This window comes from Neophocaena asiaeorientalis, unplaced genomic scaffold, assembly GCF_003031525.2.
Source record: "Neophocaena asiaeorientalis asiaeorientalis breed wild unplaced genomic scaffold, Neophocaena_asiaeorientalis_V1.1 scaffold93, whole genome shotgun sequence".
In the NCBI taxonomy this organism is placed as follows: Eukaryota; Metazoa; Chordata; class Mammalia; order Artiodactyla; family Phocoenidae; genus Neophocaena; species Neophocaena asiaeorientalis.
In genome coordinates this window covers 1,932,988-1,956,334 of record NW_020174273.1, presented here as the reverse complement: position 1 = coordinate 1,956,334, position 23,347 = coordinate 1,932,988, and the positions used below count along the sequence as shown (strand labels likewise).

At 46.5% G+C, this 23,347-nt stretch overlaps 1 protein-coding gene across 1 annotated transcript in view; it reads right to left on the bottom strand.

Annotated features, from left to right (window-relative positions):
• The window catches only part of LOC112406774 (PDZ domain-containing protein 2-like), a 78,241-nt gene that overhangs the window by 51,081 nt on the left and 3,813 nt on the right, over positions 1-23,347 (bottom strand). Inside the window, exons 2-4 of the mRNA XM_024755758.1 lie at positions 17,381-17,523; positions 14,261-14,393; positions 9,146-9,301 (exon numbers count right to left, since the gene is read on the bottom strand). Coding sequence (XP_024611526.1) covers positions 9,146-9,301; positions 14,261-14,393; positions 17,381-17,523 — 432 coding nt within the window. The remainder of the gene's footprint in view (positions 1-9,145; positions 9,302-14,260; positions 14,394-17,380; positions 17,524-23,347) is intronic.

The window sequence follows — 23,347 nt, the reverse complement described above, 5'->3', positions numbered from 1 at the left end:
TTTTTTTTTTTTTTTTTTGCGGTACGCAGGCCTCTCACTGCTGCGGCCTCTCCCGCTGCGGAGCACAGGCTCCGGACGCGCAGGCCCAGCGACCCTGGCTCACGGGCCCAGCCGCTCCGCGGCATGTGGGATCTTCCTGGACCAGAGCACGAACCCGTGTCCCCTGCATCGACAGGCGGACTCTCAACCACTGCGCCACCAGGGGAGCCCCAACACGCAGCCTCTTTGACGTGGCCTGAGTTACCTAAAGAGCTGCTTAAGGAACATCTAAACGCATTGAGATCTACTTGGGGAAGTCTAAGATGCTGAGGGGAAGGAGAGGGTAGTTCACAGCTTGGGACAGTGGAGAGAAGAATATACAACCCGTGGGAATTATGGATCAGTACGAGTTCCTGCCTGCTTTGGGTTGTCGGTGGGAATAATACAGCTTCTGCAATAACCACACCAGTCTATATACCAGGAACTGATGTCTGCGAAGGCAATGACAGCCAAGGTGTGCAAGCAAGTCTGTGTTCACAAAGGATGCAGAACGGGCTCGGGGGGTCTGTGCTTCCAAGTTTCCCACAGCAGCACACCCACCATAGCTTCTCTCCCTGCGTCCCAGACTGCAGGAAGGAGGAAGGTAGCTGGGGGCCTAAAAGCTCCTCTTATCTCAAAGCCATGCGCAGATGGGTCCCTGGGCTTCATCCAGCTCCCAGCCAGGAGACTCTTAGGGACCCTGCCACTTTGGGTCACGTCTGGAAGTTGCCATGTGGCTAACAAAGGTGTGTGGTCGGATTGGCTGCTTTCTACAGTGGCCACCATCTTTCAAAGGTTTGCTTTTTAAAAAGCATCAGAATCACCTGGGAAGCTTCTGAAACTAGACCCCACTCAGATCTGCCAAACAGGCCTTCCAGCGTGGAACCTGGGGATCAGATGATCAGCTTAAACCGTACCCTCCTTGTGCATTTTAACACACACGACAGCAGGGAGCTGCCTGCGTACATTCACGCGTCTGCTACACACAGCTCTTCCCCTCACGTGTTTGAGATGCGTTCATCTTTTCCTTCCAGGCCCTTTTGCTTTCCCCTCGCTGCTGCCTTGGCTATAACATGACTTATCCAGGGGAACAAGTTTGCTCTCAGCAGAGCTCCGCGATCTTCTCTCTCACCAAGGATTTCTAGCCTATAAAACAGCAAGTATAGAGCCGCCAACCCCCCAAGGTTCCTGGTGGCCCTGACACTGTATATGACTGTGTACCAGAACCTGCATCCTGACACTCGAGGTTCCATGCTGTCTTCCCTGGGGCCTTCGTGGCTAGTCTTTTCACTGACATTCCACCTACTACTTCACCAACTCCCTGGGGATAGTCAATCCTTTGCTGTGGTTGATTTGTTAAAAGTTCCCTTTTCTAAGTTCCCTTTCTAGCTGCTAGCAGCTCTGGAAGCTTAACCAAAGAGAAAATAAGAAATCTACTCATTTCTTAATGAGGTGGTTCCACTGATGTCCTATTTTAAGGGAAGGGATGCTGTTCTCCCAGTGCTATACTTGGAAAAATGATCTTATATACACTGATATTTGTATACCAGATGGAAACTCCCAAAAGGGAGTGGCAGATACAAACAACAAATGCCCACTATGTGCCATGCCCATTTAAAATTCGTGGTGTGCTGGGCAAGGCGGGCAAGTCAATGGAAGGTAAATAAGCCTTATGATGAGGGGCATGCAGGAGCATTAAGGAGTGAGAGAGGGCACATCAACCATCCACCTTTCTGCCCACCCATCCAACCATCCATAATACATACTGAGAGCCAACTGTGAGCAAACCTGACAGGAGCCCTGCCCCCGTGGATCCTCTACTCATGGGAAGGATGACGGTAAGCAAGCAGACATATGTATAAATATGTCTTTACAGTCTGTGTTAAGGGTCATGAAGGAAAATACAGTATGTATTACAGGCATGAAGGATATGTGTGTCCAGGAAGACTTCCTGGAGGAGGTGAGTCCTAAAGTTAGATAAGTAGAAAGTGGAAGCCCAAGGAGAAGGAAAGACTGTTCCTGACCCACTAGCAGATGGAGGACGTCTCTAAGCAGTGGCTGCCACTGCCCTGTGCTCAGAGGGACCCTGAGACGCAGCAGCAGAGCCCACCTGTGCCCATATTAGCAGCCTGTCTTAACACCCTCCCCTCGAGGCTTTAGTAAAGAACATTTGCTCCCCTTACAAAAAGCTCGGGGAGTCCTGAGCCAGTGTCTCTCTGCATTAATAGTTTTACTCTGTGAAGACCTGATTTTTCAGTCAGACACTGGGACCTTCCTGTTTTAACACTAATCGCAAGTTTACACTCTTGGTGCTCTCTGTTCCTTGCATTAGCCTCTAAGTTCGATTCACCCGAAAAATCTAGCTCAGGCCCCAAACAACAGACAATCCCACACTCTGACCTCACCAGCAATGGCACCCTCAGACACGTCACTACAAGCCCTCAGTGCCCAGGCTCTTTACCACGTATTCAATCCAAATAAAACGCAAGAGAGCCTCTCCTTTCTCTCCGCATATAGATGGACATCTACCCCCAGGATGCTGCCTTTTCCAAAAGACTGTGATTCAGGTTCCCACACCTCAGGGTTAAGCCATCAACAAACGAAGAATCAAACACCCACATCAGACTTACGGAATCCTAAGATCCAGTTTGGCTTTCCTTTTCTCCTTTTGAGAGGTGAAGTCCTTTATTCCTTCTTAAACCCTAATAACCCCAAAGTTCTCCAAGATTTTCCAAACCAGTGATTCCAAAAATGTTAGAACTGATTCCCTTGATGCCAAAGGAAGCCGGATACAGGTCTGCTGACTGATGTGCTAAACAAAACCTTCCCAGCTGAGCTTCGACAATTGCACATTTGGCAACGACAATCATTACTTCCATTTTTGTTTTGTTTTTGTTAGATATATAAAAAGGGAAAGACAGGTTCCTAATCACTTAAGAGGTATCACCCATTCCACATCCTGTTATATTAAAACTCTTCTTCCTCTCTTCATTTTAAAAGGAGCCACTCCCTCAGAAGGCCAGATATTTGTTTTTTCCTTAAAAACCTCATTTAAAAAAAGATGAACTAGATGCAAACTATTATATAGAGGATGGATAAACAACAAGGTCCTACTGTATAGCACGGGGAACTATATTCAATATCCTGCCATAAACCATAATGGAAAAGAATATGAAAAAGAATGTGTACATATGTATAACTGAGTCACCTTGCTGTACAGCAGAAATTAACACAACATTGTAAATCAACTATACTTCAATAAAATTAGTTTAAAAATAAAAATTAAAAAAGATGAACTATAATTATTTACACTTGAGAAAGGATACTCCCTTTTTTCAATAGCCAATAATAATGCATGTGTCACTCATTTTATTGGAGGGCTCTAAAGTTCTCAAATGTTAGCCTTAGTCCAAATCACCGGGAAGCCTTATTAAAAAAAGATTTTTAGATGCCACCTCGGAGTTTCTGATTTAGCAGGTCTGGGATGGGACCTGAGGATTTTTATTTCTAACACATTTCCAGGTGATTCTGATGCTGCTGGTCTGGGGAACTTTGGGAACCGCTGTTCTACAGATAGATTTATGATTGAGAAATATGTACTGAGTATGTATTGAATACAAGGTACTTCTCATTGGATACTGGGGTCCAACGAGGTATACCTGACTTCAAAAGTTTATAAATGTATTTTCTTTCTTCTCCCAAAAAAGATATGTAGCAACAAATAAAGAGAAAACAGCAGATGCTAAATGCCAGGTGAGCAGTGATTAGCAGATTTGGGAGAGCGCCAGGGAGGGTTGTGTGCGCACGCATGCACGGTGTGTGTGTGTGTGTGTGTGTGTGTGTCTGCGCGCATGCGTGGTGTGTGTGTGTGTGTGTGTGTGTGTGTCTGTGTGTGTGTGTGTGTGTGTGTGTGTGTGTGTGTGTGTGTCTGTGTCTGTGTCTGTGTGGTCAGGGCTGCCAGGAGCATATACAAGAGGAAAGGCAGCACAGGCAGGCTGGAGCCAATGGCTCCACGTTACGGAGTTGTGATTGTAACTTCAGCATGATTGAGACCCACTGAAGGACTTTAAATGAAGTGACATGGTCGGATTCTCACTTAAAAATTGTCACTGCAGAGCAGAAGACAAAGTGGAGAAGAAAGCCTTGAGAAAGAATGGCCAATCGGGCGGATGGGGACCACAGTCGGTATGGGGGAGGGGACTAGACTCAGCTATTTCTGAGACCAGGCTGGCAGTCTTGGAGATGGGGATGTCTGTGGGAGGTGGAGGGAGGGCCCTCCCTCTGAAGCCAGACCCCCCGAGATGGATGACAATCACGCACATGCCTGTGGGATTTCCCCGTCCCATCCTTGTTCCCTTTTTCTTGCCTCTGCCCCTCACACTTGGATGTTCACCACATGGTTCTATTCTAAGCATGGCCTGAGCTCTTCGAAAGGAAAACCTCGTGGCTGTTTCCTGTAGCCATGGAAAGATAACTCACAAGGGTGCTCATGGCAGATCCTGAGCGTTTTTGCTCCACCTAAGTGCTTGGAGCGTCCATGACTTACCGGTGCAAGAAGAGTCAAAGTCAGAGTGGAACTCGGCTGCAGGTTTAATCATTATCATCTGGGAAGTAAAAGGCTTTGTGACTTAGCTGATTAAAACAGTACCAGGTTTCTTTCGTTTAAGTGGTTCGACAGTGTTTAAAAATTATAAAACAAAGAGTCTTGGATTGTAAACACAGAACTGAAACATTTCTTTTTCTCAGTAGTTCAGCACCTCTGGAAGGCCCAGCAGGGCAGACCCTGAGCAGATTGTGAAGGTGGGAAAATGTCGTGTGCCCACTTCCTGGCCCTGCAGGGCTCTGGCTCACACCCGGGTAGTCTGGCTTGAAACCAGAGCTCAAGAGAATGGCTGAGAGATGGTGGGCGTTCAGGCAAGGGTGATGAGCCAGGGAAGAAGCCCGGTGTCCCCTCCTCCGTGATGCTTTGTGAGGGGGGTGCAGTGGAAGGTGAAGTGGGGCCAGGTGGTGTCCGGGTCACACAGAAGGCAGAACTAACTGTCAAAGCAGGATGAGTGCTGGTTTCTCCACCGACGATAGTGGGTTCGGGATCTGCGTACGAGAGCTGGGGGTGACGTGACGGAGAAACCCAGAAGTACGGCCCTGAAGCGTGTGTACTTGTGGGGGACGATTGCTCGGAGTCATTTGTTTCTCCTTAAAGGCAACCAAAAATTTCCCAAATAAAGTGTGTGATGATGGACTGCACTGAAATTCCTTTGGCAAAATTGTGATAATGAGCATACCCAACAATACGTGATTAATTGGCAAACTTTTAAAAGATAATGTTATTGGTGAGGATGGGACCTGGGCACTGCTGGAAGTGTAAATTAGTAAATAAGCACTTCTACTGCTACAAGCTATCTAAGCAAATAAGAAAATGAAAAACGTGCACAGAGCTACATGGACTACAGAATTCTTTATAATTTTTAAAATTAAATATACGTGTGACTGATGTAAATGGAATTTCTGATAGAAAATTAGTAAAATAAATGACGGCATATCCATGTTATAAAATATTAGCCATTACAAATCATGTTTCAGAAGACCCTTTAATGACACGGGGGAATGTTCAGGATCATATCATTAAGACCATAGCAAGTTCCACAAGTATGTTAATATAAGGTCAATTAAAAATATATATATGTGCTTAAGAAAAAAAAATCAAGTAGAAAGGCATAGCAAAATGTTAAAGACGGCTATCTTTGAACAGGAGGATTGTGGGTGATTTGTATTGTCTTTTGCAGGTTTTTGGGGGTCAAACAACCCATTTATATAGTGGAAACATTAGTTTTGGAACCAGAACAACTCATTTAACTTATAATTTAAATTATAATACATTTATAAAAAACATGATAAATTTATAAAACTATAGTAAGTTTAAATTATAATTTAAATAAAAACATGTAACACATTTAATAAAGGTAATGGCCCATTTACTAGAGCAGTATTTAGTGTAAAAAAAACTCCTAGACAAATAATTCCTTGGATTTTTTTGCAAGAGATTATGAATTATGAGATTAAAAAATATATGCGGACCTACAACCTCTCTACAGACTATTGGGCCACATTACTGGCTCCGGGCTTTCTCAGAGGAGGTGCAGGTATGTTGCAGAGTTTTCCTCTCTTGAAATCCAATCCAATGGAGCTTACTTAGCTCTCCATTGAAAACTGGCTGAGCTGGGCAGGGCACAGCTGCCGAGCAGTGGGATCTGTTCAGCAGGGGCGAGCTCTCCAGACTGTGGGCATGTGAGGGGAGAAGTTGTGGGCTGGAGCCGGGCTGGAGAGCCACGTCTGGTTAGAAAGGTGGGAATAGCAGAGTCAGGCTGGAGTTGAGAGGTCTGCTGGCTGGACTGCCACACACTCCATTCCCCTTCTGTACAGAGGGTGACTGCTGTACCAACAGAGAACGGCGAGGGCAGGGGAGGTCACAGGGAGGAAGGGTGGGTAGACTCAGAAAGATCGTGGCCTTAAAGGATGGGTGGACAATAGTGGGAAAAGAGACACACGATAATCAGCCTGTTCGAGGCTTATCCAGGGAACGTCTCTGTAGGTCATTCCTATAGGGGCTGGAACGTGGATATTGCCCCATCAGCCCTCTGAGGCTGCCATGATACAGTCAGCTACGAGCCAGGGGTGTAAATGTAATGTTTGTGGTGGATAAATCTAGTTAGATTTTGTTGTCATTTTTTCATTAGTTTTCAATGAATGCTTGTCCTGTTGTCTGTTTCTAAATTTATTTAGTTATTTATAACTCAGCACTAGATGTACTGGCTACATTCTAGGGATTCACTGGGAACTCAAGGCAGTCATCGCATTCCTACATCTCATGGAGTTCACAGTTGGACGAGAGAAACAGATTTTAATCAAATAATCACAAATCTAAATGTAACAGGCAGTTCAGGGGAAAGCCATATGGTCTTGGTATGAGAGCTAAGAGATTTAATATAGATTGGATATATTCTGGAAGTTTCTCTGAGGAAGTAACACTAAAGGATCCAAAAGATGAAATGGAGACACAGACAGAGAGATCAAACATATGGACACCAAGGGGGAAGGGTGGGGTGGGATGAATTGGGAGACTGGGATTGACATATATACACTATTGATACTATGTATAAAATAGATGACTAATGAGAACCTACTGTGTACACAGGGAACTCTACTCAATACTCTGCAGTGACTTAAATGGGAAGGAAATGCAATAAAAGAGGGGCTATATGTATACGTACAGCTGATTCACTTTGCTGTACAGCAGAAACTAACACAACACTGTAAAGCCACTCTACTGCAGTAAAAATTCTTTAAAAACCCAAAAACCAAAAATGAATTGGAGTCAGTCAGGCAAAGAGGATTCCAGAGAGACAGAACAGCATTTGCAAAGGTCCTATGGCAGATAAATGTACGCTCATCATGAAGGACTGCAGGACGGGCAGTGAGCTTGGTGTGAGGTGAGGCCCAAGAAGTGGGCAGAGCTCAGTCAGGGAGACAGTGGAGGTCATGACCATTAGTGTGGTTTCTATCCTTACCAAAAGTAAAATTAAGGGACAAAGTAAGGAAAAAGTGGCTACTGAATGGCATCACAATACAAAGAGGCGGGAATAATCACACAGTTGTCTCTAAACTGTTTACTTTAACCCCATCCGTTCAGCTCTGATCGACTTGCTTTATAGGTTAGTCTTCTGAGAAAGCTTTCCTTTGAGGGAAAAGCTGTTGGAACAGTGTTTGAAATCAACAATGGGCCTGTACAGGACCTCTGGGAAAATTACAAAAAGTACCACTTCTTCAAGATGTTTTCCTTCTTTTACTGGAAAATTGTCTTAACGTACTGATTTTGTTCGAGCAAAACTCTTTACTGCCATCTTCCAGAAAACTGTCCTCATAAACATAAAAGCCTATGATGTTTACGATGTAAATGGTGCTCCCTTAGATGTGGCACCTTTGTGCAGTCCACAACCTGCACCACCATACTTAGTGGCCCTGGAACTCCCGTGATCATAAAGAAAGGGGAAAAGTAACTTTTTCTTCCTTAAATTCAAATAGCGTATCATGTAAATGGAAAAAGAGATTTTTTGTTGTTGTTGTCTCCTAAGGCAGAGGTCCCCAACCTTTTGGACACCAGGGACCGGTTTCGTGGAAGACAATTTTTCCTCGGACGGGGTGGGGATGGTCAGGCAGTAATGTGAGCGATGGGAGCAGCAGATGAAGCCTCGCTTGCTTGCCCACCGCTCACCTCCTGCTGTGCGGCCCGGTTCCTAACAGGCCGCGGACTAGTACCGGGGTTTGGGGAACCCTGTTCTAAGGCCTAATTATAAACAAATTTCCCAATGCTTACCCATGCTGACTAGGTTCAGTGCTGATGGGAAGGAGTAAGGGTTCCAAATGGCAGAAAGAAAGCACCCTCCCCAGGGCTAGTTGGATGGGGAACAGTGGCTAACAAGGTTTTACACTAAAAATGACGTATCTACCAGATCTGGGATACAAAGAGGAGACCACAGAGCCGCACTGCAACCACAGCTAACCACAAGCCCTCCCGACTCTGTGCCAGACCATGCTGGGGAGCAGCCCACGAGGGCGTGAGGCGTCACAGGCTGGATAAGGAAGCGCTACAAGCCATGGGAAAGTCCTGATTTCATGAAAACAGGGAGACACATCTATACAACTTCACCTGAATGGGTTCTGTGTTATTTTAACATTCCACTTTCAACCGGACATCTCTCAGTCTAAGTTTAAATTCACAAACGATAGTTTTCAAACACTATATCAAGAAGTAGCAATAAAACTCTTGTATATATTAGACTTCTTAGAAGTTGATATACGCACTGAACTCAATACCCAATTGCTCTCGTATTTCCAGTGTCAATTCCAGTGTCAATTTTCTTTTTTTTCTTAAATAAAAAGTATTACCCTCACAGATTTTTCTGGATGATTCTGACAAAAAAATAAAAAGATGCACTCTGGTCCTCTCCCATCCCAGTTTCGACCATACTATCTATATCTATCTCAAGCTTTTATCTCTGATCCTGGCACCCATGTCTTCGGGAAAACATCACCCCAGCAGAGTAGCCCGGGAAAGCACAGGCACACTTACCGCTCCCTGGACGGAAGACGATTCAGTTCCTTCGTCCTCGTCCCCGTCCGGCTCCTGGTCTTCGTTGTCGGTCCAAGAGGACACGTCCTCTACCGAACTGGTCAGATCAGGCAAACTCTTAGATGTTAGCCTGAGGAGGTCCTCTGCAGAGCTTTCCTATGGGGACACAATGAAAGGCCCACGAGTTACCCCATGATGTCAAGGTCAAGGTAAACCTAGCTGAGTCAACTGCGGGTGGTCACGTGCTCCCAATCCAAAGCCTATATGGAGTGCAGGTTCCACATTTCCAGGGGTGCAAGCATGGCTCACGGGCCCAGCCGCTCCGCGGCATGTGGGATCCTCCCGGACCGGGACACGAACCCGCGTCCCCTGCGTCGGCAGGCGGACTCTCAACCACTGTGCCACCAGGGAAGCCCCCATTTTTTTTTCTTGATGAATCTATGTTTCTTAGGTGAATGTTTCTATGGGCAATCTAAACTCCCTGAACTTAAGATCCTTCAATGCCCTCCCCTGTCTTACTTTCAGGATATAGTTTAAAGTCCCTCATTGGCAGGCTAACATCAGAGATTTGGCCTCTGCCCAGCTCTCCAAACTCACCCCACTCCATTCTCCCATCCCTTCCATTCAAGCTGTACTGACTTTCAAACACACCGGGCTCTCCCCTGCCCTGTTGCCTTTTCCACCAGCAGCTCCCCTGCCTAGACCACCCTTCCTCTCATGACTAAGGCCTCTCTGGGCAAAGCTTGAGCATTGTCTCCTGCAAGCCTTCCTGGATCACCTCTGGAGGCATTTGCCTCTCCTTTCCCCTCTAATGTCCTCTACTGTTTATCGCCTCGCTGTGTGTGTCTAACTTACTCATCTATCTCCCCTGCTTGTCTGAGAGTTCCTCAAACCATGTCTACTCAGTGCAGTGTCCCCAGGCCTAGCTCAGAGCTTAAACATCCACCATATCTTCCTCTCCCTCATTGCTCATCTCACAGGCCCATGGTCACCAGAAAGAGATTAGATTGTTTAGTGAATCACAATGTCAAAGTGGAGACTGATAATGTCTCTGCAACGAAAGCAGCCCTTGAACAACTTTTAAAGGTCAACAAAAACAGATGGAATCAGACTCCATTAAGATTAGACTCCAAAGGGGGCTTCATCAACACAGCCCTTCCTTCCTACACACAAATAAGGTCAGAATGGGTTGAGGGATGCAGGCGAGATCAGTGAGACCACGCGACAATCCCAAGGACAAATGAGGCACACACAGGAACCCAGAGCTCTCCTGGGAAATGACACAGCACGTGAGGCCAGGGACCGGGGCTGCAGGGCTGATCTGAGGCCAGAGAAAAGGAGCAATGTGTCCTCTCCTCTTTCCCCCATACCAGCAATTTCTACAAGGAAGGAAACACGTGGAGAGTTTTGATCATCATATTCCTTGGGGGCTGACAGAAAAGAGAATAACAAAAAATACCCATCTTACACAAGGGACGTTACAAACTACTACTGAGTTGGCACCTGGTGACAATGTCGTTTGTTACTAGTTTGATGCAGTTTCCACCTTTCAAGGTACCTGAAGCTCATTCATTTTAGATCAGTAATTTGTAAAACCATACTTTTAGACCTTGCCCGAGGAAGGGAAAAAGAGTTATTAAGGAGAAAGTGAGTTGAGTCCTCTTCTGGGATGTCAATTCTGCTCAGCTATTAATAGAAAGCTTAAAAAAAGTGAAAGTTCCAACTGCTGAGTAAATTTCCCAATAGCCACAGGATGGAATACTCCGGGGCCATAAAAAATGCTGCTCTAGAAATTTATTTCCTGATGTGGGAAGAGTTCTTATAGTATGTTACTTACCAAAAAAGCAGGTTAAAAATAATATGTTAAGAACCGTATTAATAACAGATGTAATAATAAACTGGATGCAATACTGGGTGATGACCATAAAGGAGCACATTTCTCCAAGTGCTCACTGTGACCAGCTAGATTGTTCAGAACCCTTTACAGTTCATTGAATCTTCCGAACATCCTGTGAAGCAGTTATTGATTCTCATTGTACAAGTCAGACTTCGAGAGATGTAGTAAGTTGCTCAAGATACACAGGTTTTAAAGGGCTGTGCTGGCACCTGAATGGGACGGGTGGGACTGCCTCCAGGTGCACTGCCTCCTTGTGTTTGATTCCATTTAAAAGAAAACGTGCGTGTATTTGCACACACATATGCGTTCCTGTCTGGAAGGACACGCCAGTTAGTGGACAGTTATTGTCGGCGGTGTTACAAACATTTTATCTTCTTTCTCTTCTCTATGTTTTTCTGGGCTTTCTACGTTAGATATAATGAATACATATTTCTTGTTAATAAAAACCAACAGTGAAACAAAAAAGAGAGAGGGCACAAGAGAAAGCTCTTCTTTCTATGCATGTACTTCTAGGAATATCAGAACGAACTTGGCTATTCTGAGTTTATTCATTCAACAAAAACTTTCTAAGCTCCTCTGTATACACAAATGACATATTTGTGTGGAAACATGAGACACCCTCTCCAGAAGAAAGTAACTGCTATATCTCCAAAACAATGCCTTAAAGTTTTGTGACAAGGTGACGATTGTCTGCAATGATGAATTTAGATATTTTATTACTCCTATATTCAGTAAGTCAAAAGTTCTTTTTCTTTTCTCCCTCTCTTCATATATAAAGACAGAAACAAAGCCTGTGGGTGACTTGGTCTTGTGGGATGAAGAAAAGGAAAAGATGCCCAGAGGTGCCTAAAGATCGACTTCTTGTTTCTCCTCCATGGATGAGCACCTTGGATGGTGTAGATTAAGTTCAGGAACAAACAGCAGGCAGCTGCCGTACCAGCGTACTGCCTACTTGTAAATGGAGCAAACGGGAAGGAGTCGCAACTCTGAGGACTGGGTCAGCCTTAGGGCCATAGCTCAGGACTGCCGGCCAAGAGTCAACGGATTGAAAAGCAGAATGGACGCCTGTTCCTAAGCTCTGGATGCTGCTCAGCCCTACAAAGACCCCAGCAAGTGTCCCTAAATGTCCAGGCCTCTGGCAGGAACACATTACCTTTTTCTAATACCATTGACTCTGGTGTCCTTTATATCTCATGCAACTAAGGGGCAGCATGAAACTCTGAAGTCCAATGAACCCAGGATGAAACTTGCTTCTTCTGTCACCCACTGCTTGTGTGACCTCTGGGCAAATTAATTAACCTCTTAGATTTTAGCTTCATCCTCTGAATAAAATGAATGAATGGCTCTCTCATGGGATTTAAGAATTAAATGAGATAGTAGGTACGAACTGCCTAGCACCCAGTGGAACCCAATACCTGTGAGTGTCTTTCTTCCTTCAAGTCAGTGAGTGAAAATATTGGTCAGACTCCAAAATTTGTTTTCAAAAATCTCACGTGTGCCCCTTAATTACCCGTGAGTGGCCCCTTTTTGTTTTTATTTTATATTTTCTTTGTGTAGTGTGTTTGTGGATAATGGCTGACTTTGAAGAGACTTCTCTTCCTCATTTTCCAACTAGCAGGAGAAAGAAGTGAGCACAGAAATAAAGGTTTGGGGGACATGGTATACCACCTGTGCAGAACCCCTGTGTTCTTAAGCTGCAGGCTGTGCGGAGGTGGGCCGTGCAAAGATAGGACCGTGTGTGGTACCTGCGTGCGCGCACGCGCGCGTGTGTGTGTAACAACCAGTAATGCTTTCCAAACTCCCACCACATCTGGCCAAATGAGGAATTTGTTTCTCCTTCCCTCACAGCCTTTCCCTCCTTGTGGGATTCACCAGGCTGACCAAGAACATCCCTAGCTTCGCTCCTTCCCCACCCCTAGGGAGGGGATGCCCCACAGCATCTCTGGGAGGGGAGGAGGGGGCCTATGAATGGAGAGTGTCTCAACTCCTGCCTCCAGGGCCTCAGTGTCAGCTCTTCCTGCCAAGTCTTTGCCAAGGCTCTATATTCTGGTTGGAAGCCTAAGGGTCTAGCTCAGGGACTTGGGGTAAACGGTATAAAGGGAGGAAAGCAGATTTTTCAGATGGCTCAAAATACTCTTCTCATCTATTTATTAAACACTCCCCAAATAGGCAACAGACCGTGCAATCTAAGAAAGAAAATATATAAAAACCTGTAGATGCTGGGTTTAAAAATCGCATCAGGGATAACCGGCGGAAATCAGCCATCCTGTCGAGAGCGTATTGCTGCAAAGGATTAAGGCCTGGGGGGCCTCACGCCGGTTCTCCCCTCAGCTAGCACTGGGATACGCCCGTGCTCCACTGCACAAGCCCCCGAGTCCTGTGGGCCCCTCCCTGGTCTCAACAGCAGCACCATCTCATCAGACAGTGGAGCAGATCCCAGACAGCCCAGTTCCTCCCCTCTTGCCACACAGCCGGGGCATCCTGCCGCCTCTACCCAGTTCTCTAAGGCTGGCGAGACCCCGGGGAGAAAGCAGATGGGGACCCCGCACATCAGCACTACTTTTACATGCTCCGGGGGTGGGGGTGAAAGAAATCCCAGCCCGAGGCTGGGTGACGAAGAAGTGGCAGCGAGACGGAGGGGACAAGACAGACACCACTGGGGGGTCAAGAACCAGGGTCCCGGTCGCACTGCCGGCGGCAGAATCAAGGCCTCCTCGAGACGGGAGCCCCTGCGGAAGCTCTGCCTCGCTGGGTCATTTGTAAAACTGAGGAGGAAGAGTCCCGGCAGCCCGTAGCCTGCCCTTCCGGCGGGACCTGGAAGATGCGCATCTCCCGCCCCCCTCCCGCCCCTGCTGTCCCACTGACTTCCACATCTCCTCCTTGGTTTCCCCCTGGACCAGTTGCTACTCTGTCCACCCTGTCTTTCCTCCTACCCTCCCATTCTTCCCTTTTCCTTAGTCCTGTTATTGCTTTTCCATCTCCTAGATATACCCATAAAGACCCTTCAAGGAAGGCAAGATGATTAAATGCCCTTTAGCTCAGGGTCCCTTGTGGGCTCGCACCGTAGAATCATGGCTATTTGAATGGCCCAAGGTAAAGGCAAGTACGCATATGCGTGTGTATGCGGGGTGGGGGTGGGGTCGTACATGGGGAGGGCTCCAAACCAAATCCACCGCCACCATTTAAAATATTCTACAAAACGAACAAAAACCACCTACCTTGCTGGCCACCACCAGCTGAACCACTCCGGTGGCTGAGCGAAGAATGGCCACAGCTTCCTCGTGGGAGAGCCCGACTAGTAAGTGACCATTGATTACCAGCAGCTCATCTCCTAAGGACAGTCTGCCATCCCTGAGGAAACGGAGATGGGAAAAAAAATCCCTCGTCAAAACATTCTGGGCTGGAGAAGGGCCATCTTCCTGGAGCTGGGGAGGGCTGTGAGAGGGGACAGTTAAAAATGGGCTAAAGAGGAGAAGGGACAGCTGGAGACAGCTGGGATGGGACTGCTTCATCCTTCCGTCTGCCCAGTTAGGGGAGTGACGAGCTTCATGATTTCAGATGGTCGTTTAGTAACAAGCACCATCTCAAGTTACCACCCTATCCCACATCAACGGCAATGAAACGTCTTCCATCCAAGTGGAGATGTGATAGAGGAACCGAGACCCCAAGGCTTTCGGACAGTTGGTCATTCTTTTCTCTAGTCCTACCTGCCACCCTGCCCTTGAGACTGAGTCATCATCTGAGTCTCTGAGCTGAGCCCCAAAAGAGCGAAGGTATCCTCAGCTCACCAGGAATCCTTCTCTAACCCACGTCCCTCTCTCTTCCTAGGTGACACACCCTTGCCCAGGTTTCCCCTGTGGTACCTGTGGCACCACACCATGTGTGTCTGTAACCCCGCCCCCAAGAGTTACAGGGCCTCGAGGGTAAAGTGTCACAATGCCTCCTTCTTCTTTGTGTCCCTACCGCCAAGCTTCATAAGCAGAAGGATGAACAGAAAAATGAACAAAGAAACTGCCTAAGTTACTGCTTGCTGTTGTACGTATCAGACCTGGTGTACCACACAGGCGTACAAACATGTTCTATTTCTTTATTTCCTTTAAATTAAGTGAATGACCTGGAGTTTCCTTCCCACTGGGCTGGCAGGAGGCCCAGTCATCACGGGGTCTGCCTGCCCTACAGTGGGTCAAGGGTGGCAGACTGTTACAGAGCACCGGGCAGGTCCCGTCAATCATGGTGGGTTAACAGTGTGTGGGTTCCAACTGAGCCTCCAATGGCCTGGTCTCCCGTGATCCCAAAGCAGTCAGAGGCTTTTCATCTCCATCGCTAAATATGGGATGGGAAATCTGGTGAAGCTGAGAGACCCAAAGCCCAGGATTCCACCATCCCCTCTGAAGGCTTTACATCGGCATCCAGGATTGGGTGGGACCCATGCTTGTCTCCAACACTCCCAGATTCACCCCACTCTGTTTCTCTCTAATCTATGGACTCTCTCCTCCTTGCTCTGTCTCAATGAATTGACCAAGTTCTCTATCCTCCCCCCCTTACCAGTCCCTCTCTGTGTCCTCTAGGGCATGCATCATAATCTTTTCTATGAATCTAGGTTTTGACAGAAGACAGGAGGCACCAGAGACTCTGAGAGCCTCTGCTTTCTGTTCTTCAAAAGTCCCTAAAGCAGAGAAAGGCTAAGAACCCCAGGCTGTTGCTCAGGATGGAAAGAGAATGGAAGAGGAAAACCACAGAGAACAAGCAAACTGGAACATCAAAGAGGTATGTGGGTGGGCACTCTGGAGGAAAGGGATTCAGGAATACAGGAGAACGTAGTGGTTTGGGCCAGCGTCCCTGGTCTTACTTCTCCACACCACCATCAAGATCACCTCTGTCCCTGTTCCTTTTTAATCCCACATTTCTCATCTCCAGTTATTAACTAGAATGCCCCACATATAAATTAAATACCCAGACATACATACACACACACACACACATCTAAGCTAAGGCTGTAAGAAAATGGTCAGACCCACTAGAAATAGCTCACATGGAAAATAGGAAAGAACAGTTCTACATAAGCTCATCTCTGAGCACAGGAATTTCCTAATTGCCAACTTTCCAAAGACAGACTAGAACCTGAAACCCAGGACTAATGGGAAAATGGCTATCTCATGAGAGTTCCTTAAAGCATCCATCATTTGGGACGTGTAATGATGTTCTTCTGCATACAAACCATCTAAGGTCTTAATCTTTCAATAATTACTGCCACCCAGATAACTGACACCTGCAGTTAATCTTATTTCTACTTGAGTTATCAGGATCGTGCTCTCTACTTAGGGGACTGATGAGCATGAAACACTTTGATAGTTTGTGCCCTGGTCCTCTATTCCTCAGACTAAATACTTTGAGCTCCTCCAACTGTGGCTCATGAGATACATTTTTTTTTTTTTTGAGATACATTTCTGAGAGCTCCCTCGGTCTGGAGCAGGCCAATACTGCTCTGGTTTGCTAACTCCCCCTTAGCGTCAGGGTACCTGGACTGAACACTGATTCCAGACTAGATTCACCTCCCTCATCAGTGAAACTCTACCTTTATCCACCTACTGTATATGTATGGAAATCCAACATATATACGCGTCCCACTGTGCTTTGCAAACAGTAGATGCCCTATGTATACAGAAGCAATTAGCTACACGGCATTAGCTTACATTTGGGGACGGCTACATCCCTCTAACTCAACATGGACTTCTTCTTTGACGTTCTCTGCCTAAGCACTGTCCCTCTTCCTACTCAGACGACTGTCCAGGTTAAAAAAGAAGCTTTACAGTGTGAATTGTTTTCAGGTCACAAGGAGAAAATTCACATTTATTTTTCCCCCTCCACATCTGCACGGCAGAGACACATATCTAAGTGTGTATCAAATCTGGACAGACCCGACGAATCCAGACACGGCACACGAACTGTGGTCACATTTAAACCCCATCACTTTCCCAAGTCATCAGCCATAGTCTCGTGGGAGTGACGATGTCAGGGATGTGGTGTTCCAATGCGTGGATAAGGAACCACGTGTCACAAACATCCCGAAAGTCAGGATAAGTAACATTCACTTGACACTCAAACTGGATTAGAAAGAAATCTAATCTTTCCTTCATGGTGTGGCAGAGCTGGCAAGAGCCCCAGCAATTAACCACTTCCTGTGCTCAGAGGGGTGTTTAATTAGAACCGCTCGTGCCTGATCTCCTCCTGTGCTCCAGCATCATCCTTGTAAACCGTAATCCCCAGAGTCCCGGCACCCGGGGGAAGGGGAGGGGGGGAAGACAAGGAGGCAGAGAAAGGGAGAGTTATCTAGTCACCTGTGAGCGGCACCTCCTTCCTTCACTTGGGTGACAACGATAGCGTGAGGTGAGCGCTTTGATCCTCGGCCTCCACTAACCTGAATTCCCAGCCCATCCGATTCTTTAAGCAGCTCCATCTTCCATATCCGGCCAACTTCCTCCTTGGAAGAAAAAGTGAGCAGAATGTGAAGCATCTGGACAGACACGCACCACTGTCAAAGGAGAGGGGAGCGGGGAGGTCCAGCCAAGTATTCATCACTTGTCGACAGATATCGCAGGGGACCACCGATGAGAAAATTCTGTGGGTTGGACCAAAGTCTCGAGCTGGCAGTGCTGCCCAAAACAACCTTCTGTGATAACAGGAGTGTTCTCCTTCTGCACCACCCAATAGGAGCCACCAGCCACAGGTGGCTATCGAACACTTGAAGTATGGCTGGTGGCAACGGAGACACTGAATTTTTAATTTCATTTCATTTTAATTAAATTTAATTAGCCATCTGTGGCTAGTGGCAATGACATTGGACAGCACAGCAAAAGTGATTTGCGAATTTCCTGACCAGCGGGTCCTGGTAAGTAAAGCTTTTCTGCCTGGAACCCAGGTACCACTACGTGTATAAATACTGGCTGTGCCTGGGTTCCTTTTATTTACAACGGCTACTAATTGATAAAGGAGGATGAAAGGAAGACAGAGCTAGGTCTTGGTGCCAGGAGACTTCAACTAGTTTGAGCCAAGCTCTGCCACTTGGTACTTACGAAAGTCACATAAGGCCTGAATACCTCAGTTTCCTTGCCTTTAAAGGGACTTCCCTGGTGGCGCAGTGGATAGGACTCGGTGCTCCCAGTGCAGGGGGCCCAGGTTCGATCCCTGGTCAGGGAACTAGATCCCATATGCATGCCACAACTGGAAGCTCGAATGGCGCAGACGGGGAGCTGACGAGCTGCAACTGAGGAGCCCCAGAGCCACAACTAAGGAGCCCAGCTGCTGCAGCTGAGACCTGGTGCAACCAAATAAATATTAGAAAAACCCGAAAACAAACAAAAAAAACATATAACTCTTTAAAAAAATAATAAAGTGGGGTTAAGTATTAATACTTCCAGGTCTGATGTTAGGATTAAAGGAGACATTTATGGAAACAGGCAGCAGTGCTCCTGACATCTAGTAGATACATGATAAATGTTGATAGGTAACCACATATGACTTACACTGCATATCATATATGTTAAAAACATCATATTGAATTGAATCTCAAACTTCCTTAAAATATATGAATGAGATCTTGGGTAGGAGAAACCAAAACAGGAAATTCACCGATGAATTTGTGATCAACTTCTGCACGCACTGGTCAGTATACTCTTTTTTTTTTAAATTAATGTATTTATTTATTTATGGCTGTGTTGGGTCTTCGTTTCTGTGCGAGGGCTTTCTCTAAGTTGCGGCAAGCGGGGGCCACTCTTCATCGCAGTGCGCGGGCCTCTCACTATCGCGGCCTCTCTTGTTGCGGAGCACAGGCTCCAGATGTGCAGGCTCAGTAGTTGTGGCGCACGGGCTTAGTTGCTCTGCGGCATGTGGGATCTTCCCAGACCAAGGCTCGAACCCGTGTCCCCTGCATCGGCAGGCAGACTCTCAACCACAGCGCCACCAGGGAAGCCCCAGTATACTCTTTAAATGCATTTAAAAATGCTTCAACAGCTATAAAAACCTATCCCTTTTACTTTATTTATTTATTTAGGCCACGCCACAGGGCTCGTGGGATCTTAAGTTCCCCGACCAGGGATTGAACCTGCGCCCTCGGCAGGGAAAGCGCGGAGTCCTAACCACTGGACCTCCAGAGAACTGCCAAAGATCTATCCTTTTCAAAAACTAATAAAGGTGTCTAAGTCCTCTTGACTGCTAGTAGCTTTTCTGCTCTGGTTTATTCTCCATGTGACTCCGTATTTCACTCCAAGGACACAAACATACACCCACTGCAAAATGTTTGATAATTGGCTGCTCAGAGAAATGAAAGCAAAAGCTTCTACAGTGATTTATTTGCGAGTCTGACTTTAGGCTCGTCCCAAAGTCCTTGCTGGCTCCAGGTATATAGGTAGGGGTCACAACGCATTCCTCAATTTATAAAAGAAAAGCTCTGTGTTTTCTTCGTTCATCGTGAAGGTCCGACGGAACTGTAAAGGTCCAATACAGACAAAGCCAGCATCTCCCTAAAAGTAGGCAACCTGCCCATTCAAGCTGCTTGCAAAAGAGGAAAAATGTGAAGCATTTAGAAAATCTGAAATGCATACTGTCAGCAACTAAAATGCAACGGTAAAAAAAAGCAGATGTTGAACGGTCACTAATGTGCAGCAACAGGAACGTCTAGGGAAATTATTGCCAGACAGAGACCTGTTGGGCCCTACACTTCTCCTCGCCCAGCGCAGCTCACGGGGGCTCCATGACTCCAACAATACGCCGTGGTGCCAGCTGTCTCCTCCATCCACTGACCACAGGCCCATGAAGCCTGTCTGGCCAAATGTGACCGCAGAAGTCACTGGCGTTTCTCCCACAGTAGTTCATGAACTTGTCAACGATCCCTACACCATCCCATCGTCTCACTTTGGACTCCCTGGGTTTTGGTTGGTTGCCTCTGACCTCTGGAACACCTTTCTCTCTTTCCCATTCAGAAACAGCCTGCCTGGCCTTCAGAGTCTCTCACAGCTCCACGACTTCCAAGAGGCCATCCTTGAGAATCAGTGCTACCATGAGATAGCAACCTTCAGTGCTTCCACTACACGAGACCCTGTGGCTATCGGAGGACTCGGAAGAGAACAAAGGCGAGGTGCTCCGGTTAGCCGTTATCCCGGCGTGCTGGGCATCCCACACTGGCACATGGGTCAGCCCTGTGGCTGCTTCCCTGGGCCTCACGGTGCAGGTAACAAATGAGAGTCGACGGTGGCTTGACTTTTTTCCTTGGAAGACATGCCATGGCTCCTGGGGTCTTGAAGATGTGAGACAGTGTTCCTCCCTCTCCCAGTACAGATAATCTGTAGAACTCTTTCCCAAGAACAACACGGACCATTATGAGAGCCCAGAAATAAGAAAACCCCTTTGGTTTTAGCCCAAATTAGTTAAAACCTATCCATCCCTATTACTAGCTACACCATCATTTTCTCCCGTCCTACCCTCCTTTTGCTAAACAGAACATGCTAAGTATGGTTCACAGAGGATGTGACAATACTAGATACAGTTCCTTCTGATTTTTAAATGCTTTAGAAATAGTACTTGTGACAAGAAACATGCAAAACTACATTCATGGGGAAAGAAGAATGGCCTAAATGTTGACCCTGACAGAGGAGTTAGAGACAAGAGCACCCCACACACCCACTCCACACCCCTGCCCCTGCCCAAGATACACACAACTAGTTAAAAGCAAAACAAAAACAAAACACATATCTAATAGAATATGTGTTTACACATACAGCCCCCAACTACACTAGTCTAGAAACAGATTTTCTTTTATCCAATAATATGACTTTCCCTCCACAACAGAGTAGAAACTGTAAGGGGAGAATTCAAAGAAAATGATGCAAATTTCCTCACCCTGGAATTTCTTGATCATCTAGTGAAGGAGTTCTGAGGAACACAAAGAGGGGCAGAAACAGGAAGAGGCAGATGTTATCGGTCTCAATTGTACAATTGTCAGTAGTAAATCTAGCTGCCTACAGCTGAAAGCAGCGTTCAGTTAAAAATAAAATCAGTGTCTAAAGTTTATTAGCCTAAAGCTGGCACTGGCCAAAAACCAACAGGCCAACTTAAAAACAATAAATATCAAGTATATTTCCAACTGCCTCCTTACAATTCCACTTAGGTATCCACTACACACACCAGTAGGGTCAAAACAGGACTGTCCTTCTTTCCCATCTCAGTGGGAATAGCAACATCATCTACTCAAGCTTAAGAGGATATGCAAACCCACAACCCATGAATTGTCTTTGATTTATCCTTCTATTTCCTACACCTAAACCATGAGTGAGATCTAAACGCTCTATTTGCAAAACAGATCCACGTTCTCTACCTCTGCTTTTCTTCCCTGACACCACCCTTGTCAAAGCCACCAGCATCTCTAGCTTGGGTTATCACAACGGCCTCCAATCTGGTCTCCCTTTTTACGCTTTCCCTCTCACAAACCACTACTCTCCATTACGCATCTAGGGTAAAGGTTAACAAATATATATATATATATCATGATGCACTCAGCTGAAACCTTTCGACAGCTGCCCGCTAGACTTAGAATAAGGTCCGCACTCTTTGCAATGGACATGAACCTTTGTAGTCGAGTCCCGTCCACATCTTCCACGTCACCTCCTAATCCTGTCCCCAGTACTCACTGCGCTGCAGTCTCTCTGCTCCTGGAATATTCTATCATTTCTGTCTTACAGCAGCTGCATGTGCTGGTTCCTCGCCGGAAACATTCTGCCCCCAGATTTTGCAGGGCTGCCCTTTCCTGACACTCAGTCTGTAGCTGAAACATGGCCTCTTTAATGAGGTCTTTTGCCGACAACACCCAGTATCAATTTGCCCCCTGCCCGTGTCACTGCAGGGCCATCTTTCAGGTCACTGTTTTACTTTATTTATCGTACTTATGGTCAGCATCTAACATTCTGATTTATTTTCTTACTTATTGCTTGTGGCCCCTTATACGTGACAAACGCCGCAGGACAGGAACTTTATCTCTCATTTACAAATGGGTTCTCCAGCAGCTAGAACAGTGCCTAGCACATAACAATACTGCATAAATGTCACTGAATTAACAAATAGAGAATGTTTATCCACTAATCCTAGGGTTCTTCAAAGTTATTGAGACTGACGTTAAGAAGTTTACCCAGATGGGAGACCTGCCTGTTTGCCAATGTTCAGCGTGTGAACACAGATCCCGTTGTAGAGATGATTGAGTTCTGAAACAGATCCTGTCTAGACAGAGGGCTTGGGCCTTTGCTTCCTTTTACATTGGCTTAAAGGGCAATGAGACTTTGTCAGCCTGTTGAGAAAAAGCCAAACCATGCAAAATTGGACGCTACGGACGTCTGTATTAATGTTGTCAGAGTGCTACCCTTTCCTGTAAACCGCCAATTACTGTGTGAGCTCACATGTGCATCTCTTCACAAAGGCAAACAGAGGGATTTATTTACCAAAACAGGGGTGGTGCATTAAAGGGAGCGGCCTCGGCAGCATTTAAATGACCTCATCTGCTAGAACCCAAAATAAAATTTTACAACAGCATCTTTGCCCCAAATGTGAGAAGACACATCATCCAACTAGAATTTCACTGCAGTAAATGCTCTGGCTCCAGTTGCAGACCTATTTTGAGACTGTTTGCTTATCCCTTCTTACTTAGAATGATCAGTAAGAAATGAAGAAACACGTCATCATAATGTCAGAGGTGAAATCCCGTAGTCATCAGACCAAAACGCTCAGTTTGTAGGTAAGAAAACTGAAGCTTCGAGAAAGGACGTGGCAGCCTGAAGGCCACGGAGCTGGGAAGGGAAGAACCAGGGCTGGAACTTGGTGCCCCATCTCTCAGGCCTGGGGCTGCCCCGTGCCTTCATTGATAAATAGCTACAGAGCACCTACAGGTGCAAGGCACTGAGCTGGGACCGAGAGAGCAAAGGCTCGGAGGCAAGAGTGAGCATGGCCTTGTGAATAAAACGAACTCAGCCAAAGACAGGGAGGAAGAAAGCAGTGAGAAATGGGGGCAAAGCGTTAATCAGGAATCAGGTGATGAAAGGGCCTCACATGCTACGTCAAGCCGAGGTATCTGGGTATTACCCCAAGGGCAAAGTGGGCCACCAAATGGTTTAAGCTTTAGCGCACATGCGTGTGTACATGTGCGTGCACGCTCGCGCAGTAAGATCTGCTCTTTAGAAAGGTCCCTCTGGTTGCAGTGGGGACAGTGGGTGACGGGATGAAAGTGGGAGCAGTGAGACGGGTGGGAGACTACTGTGACCACACAG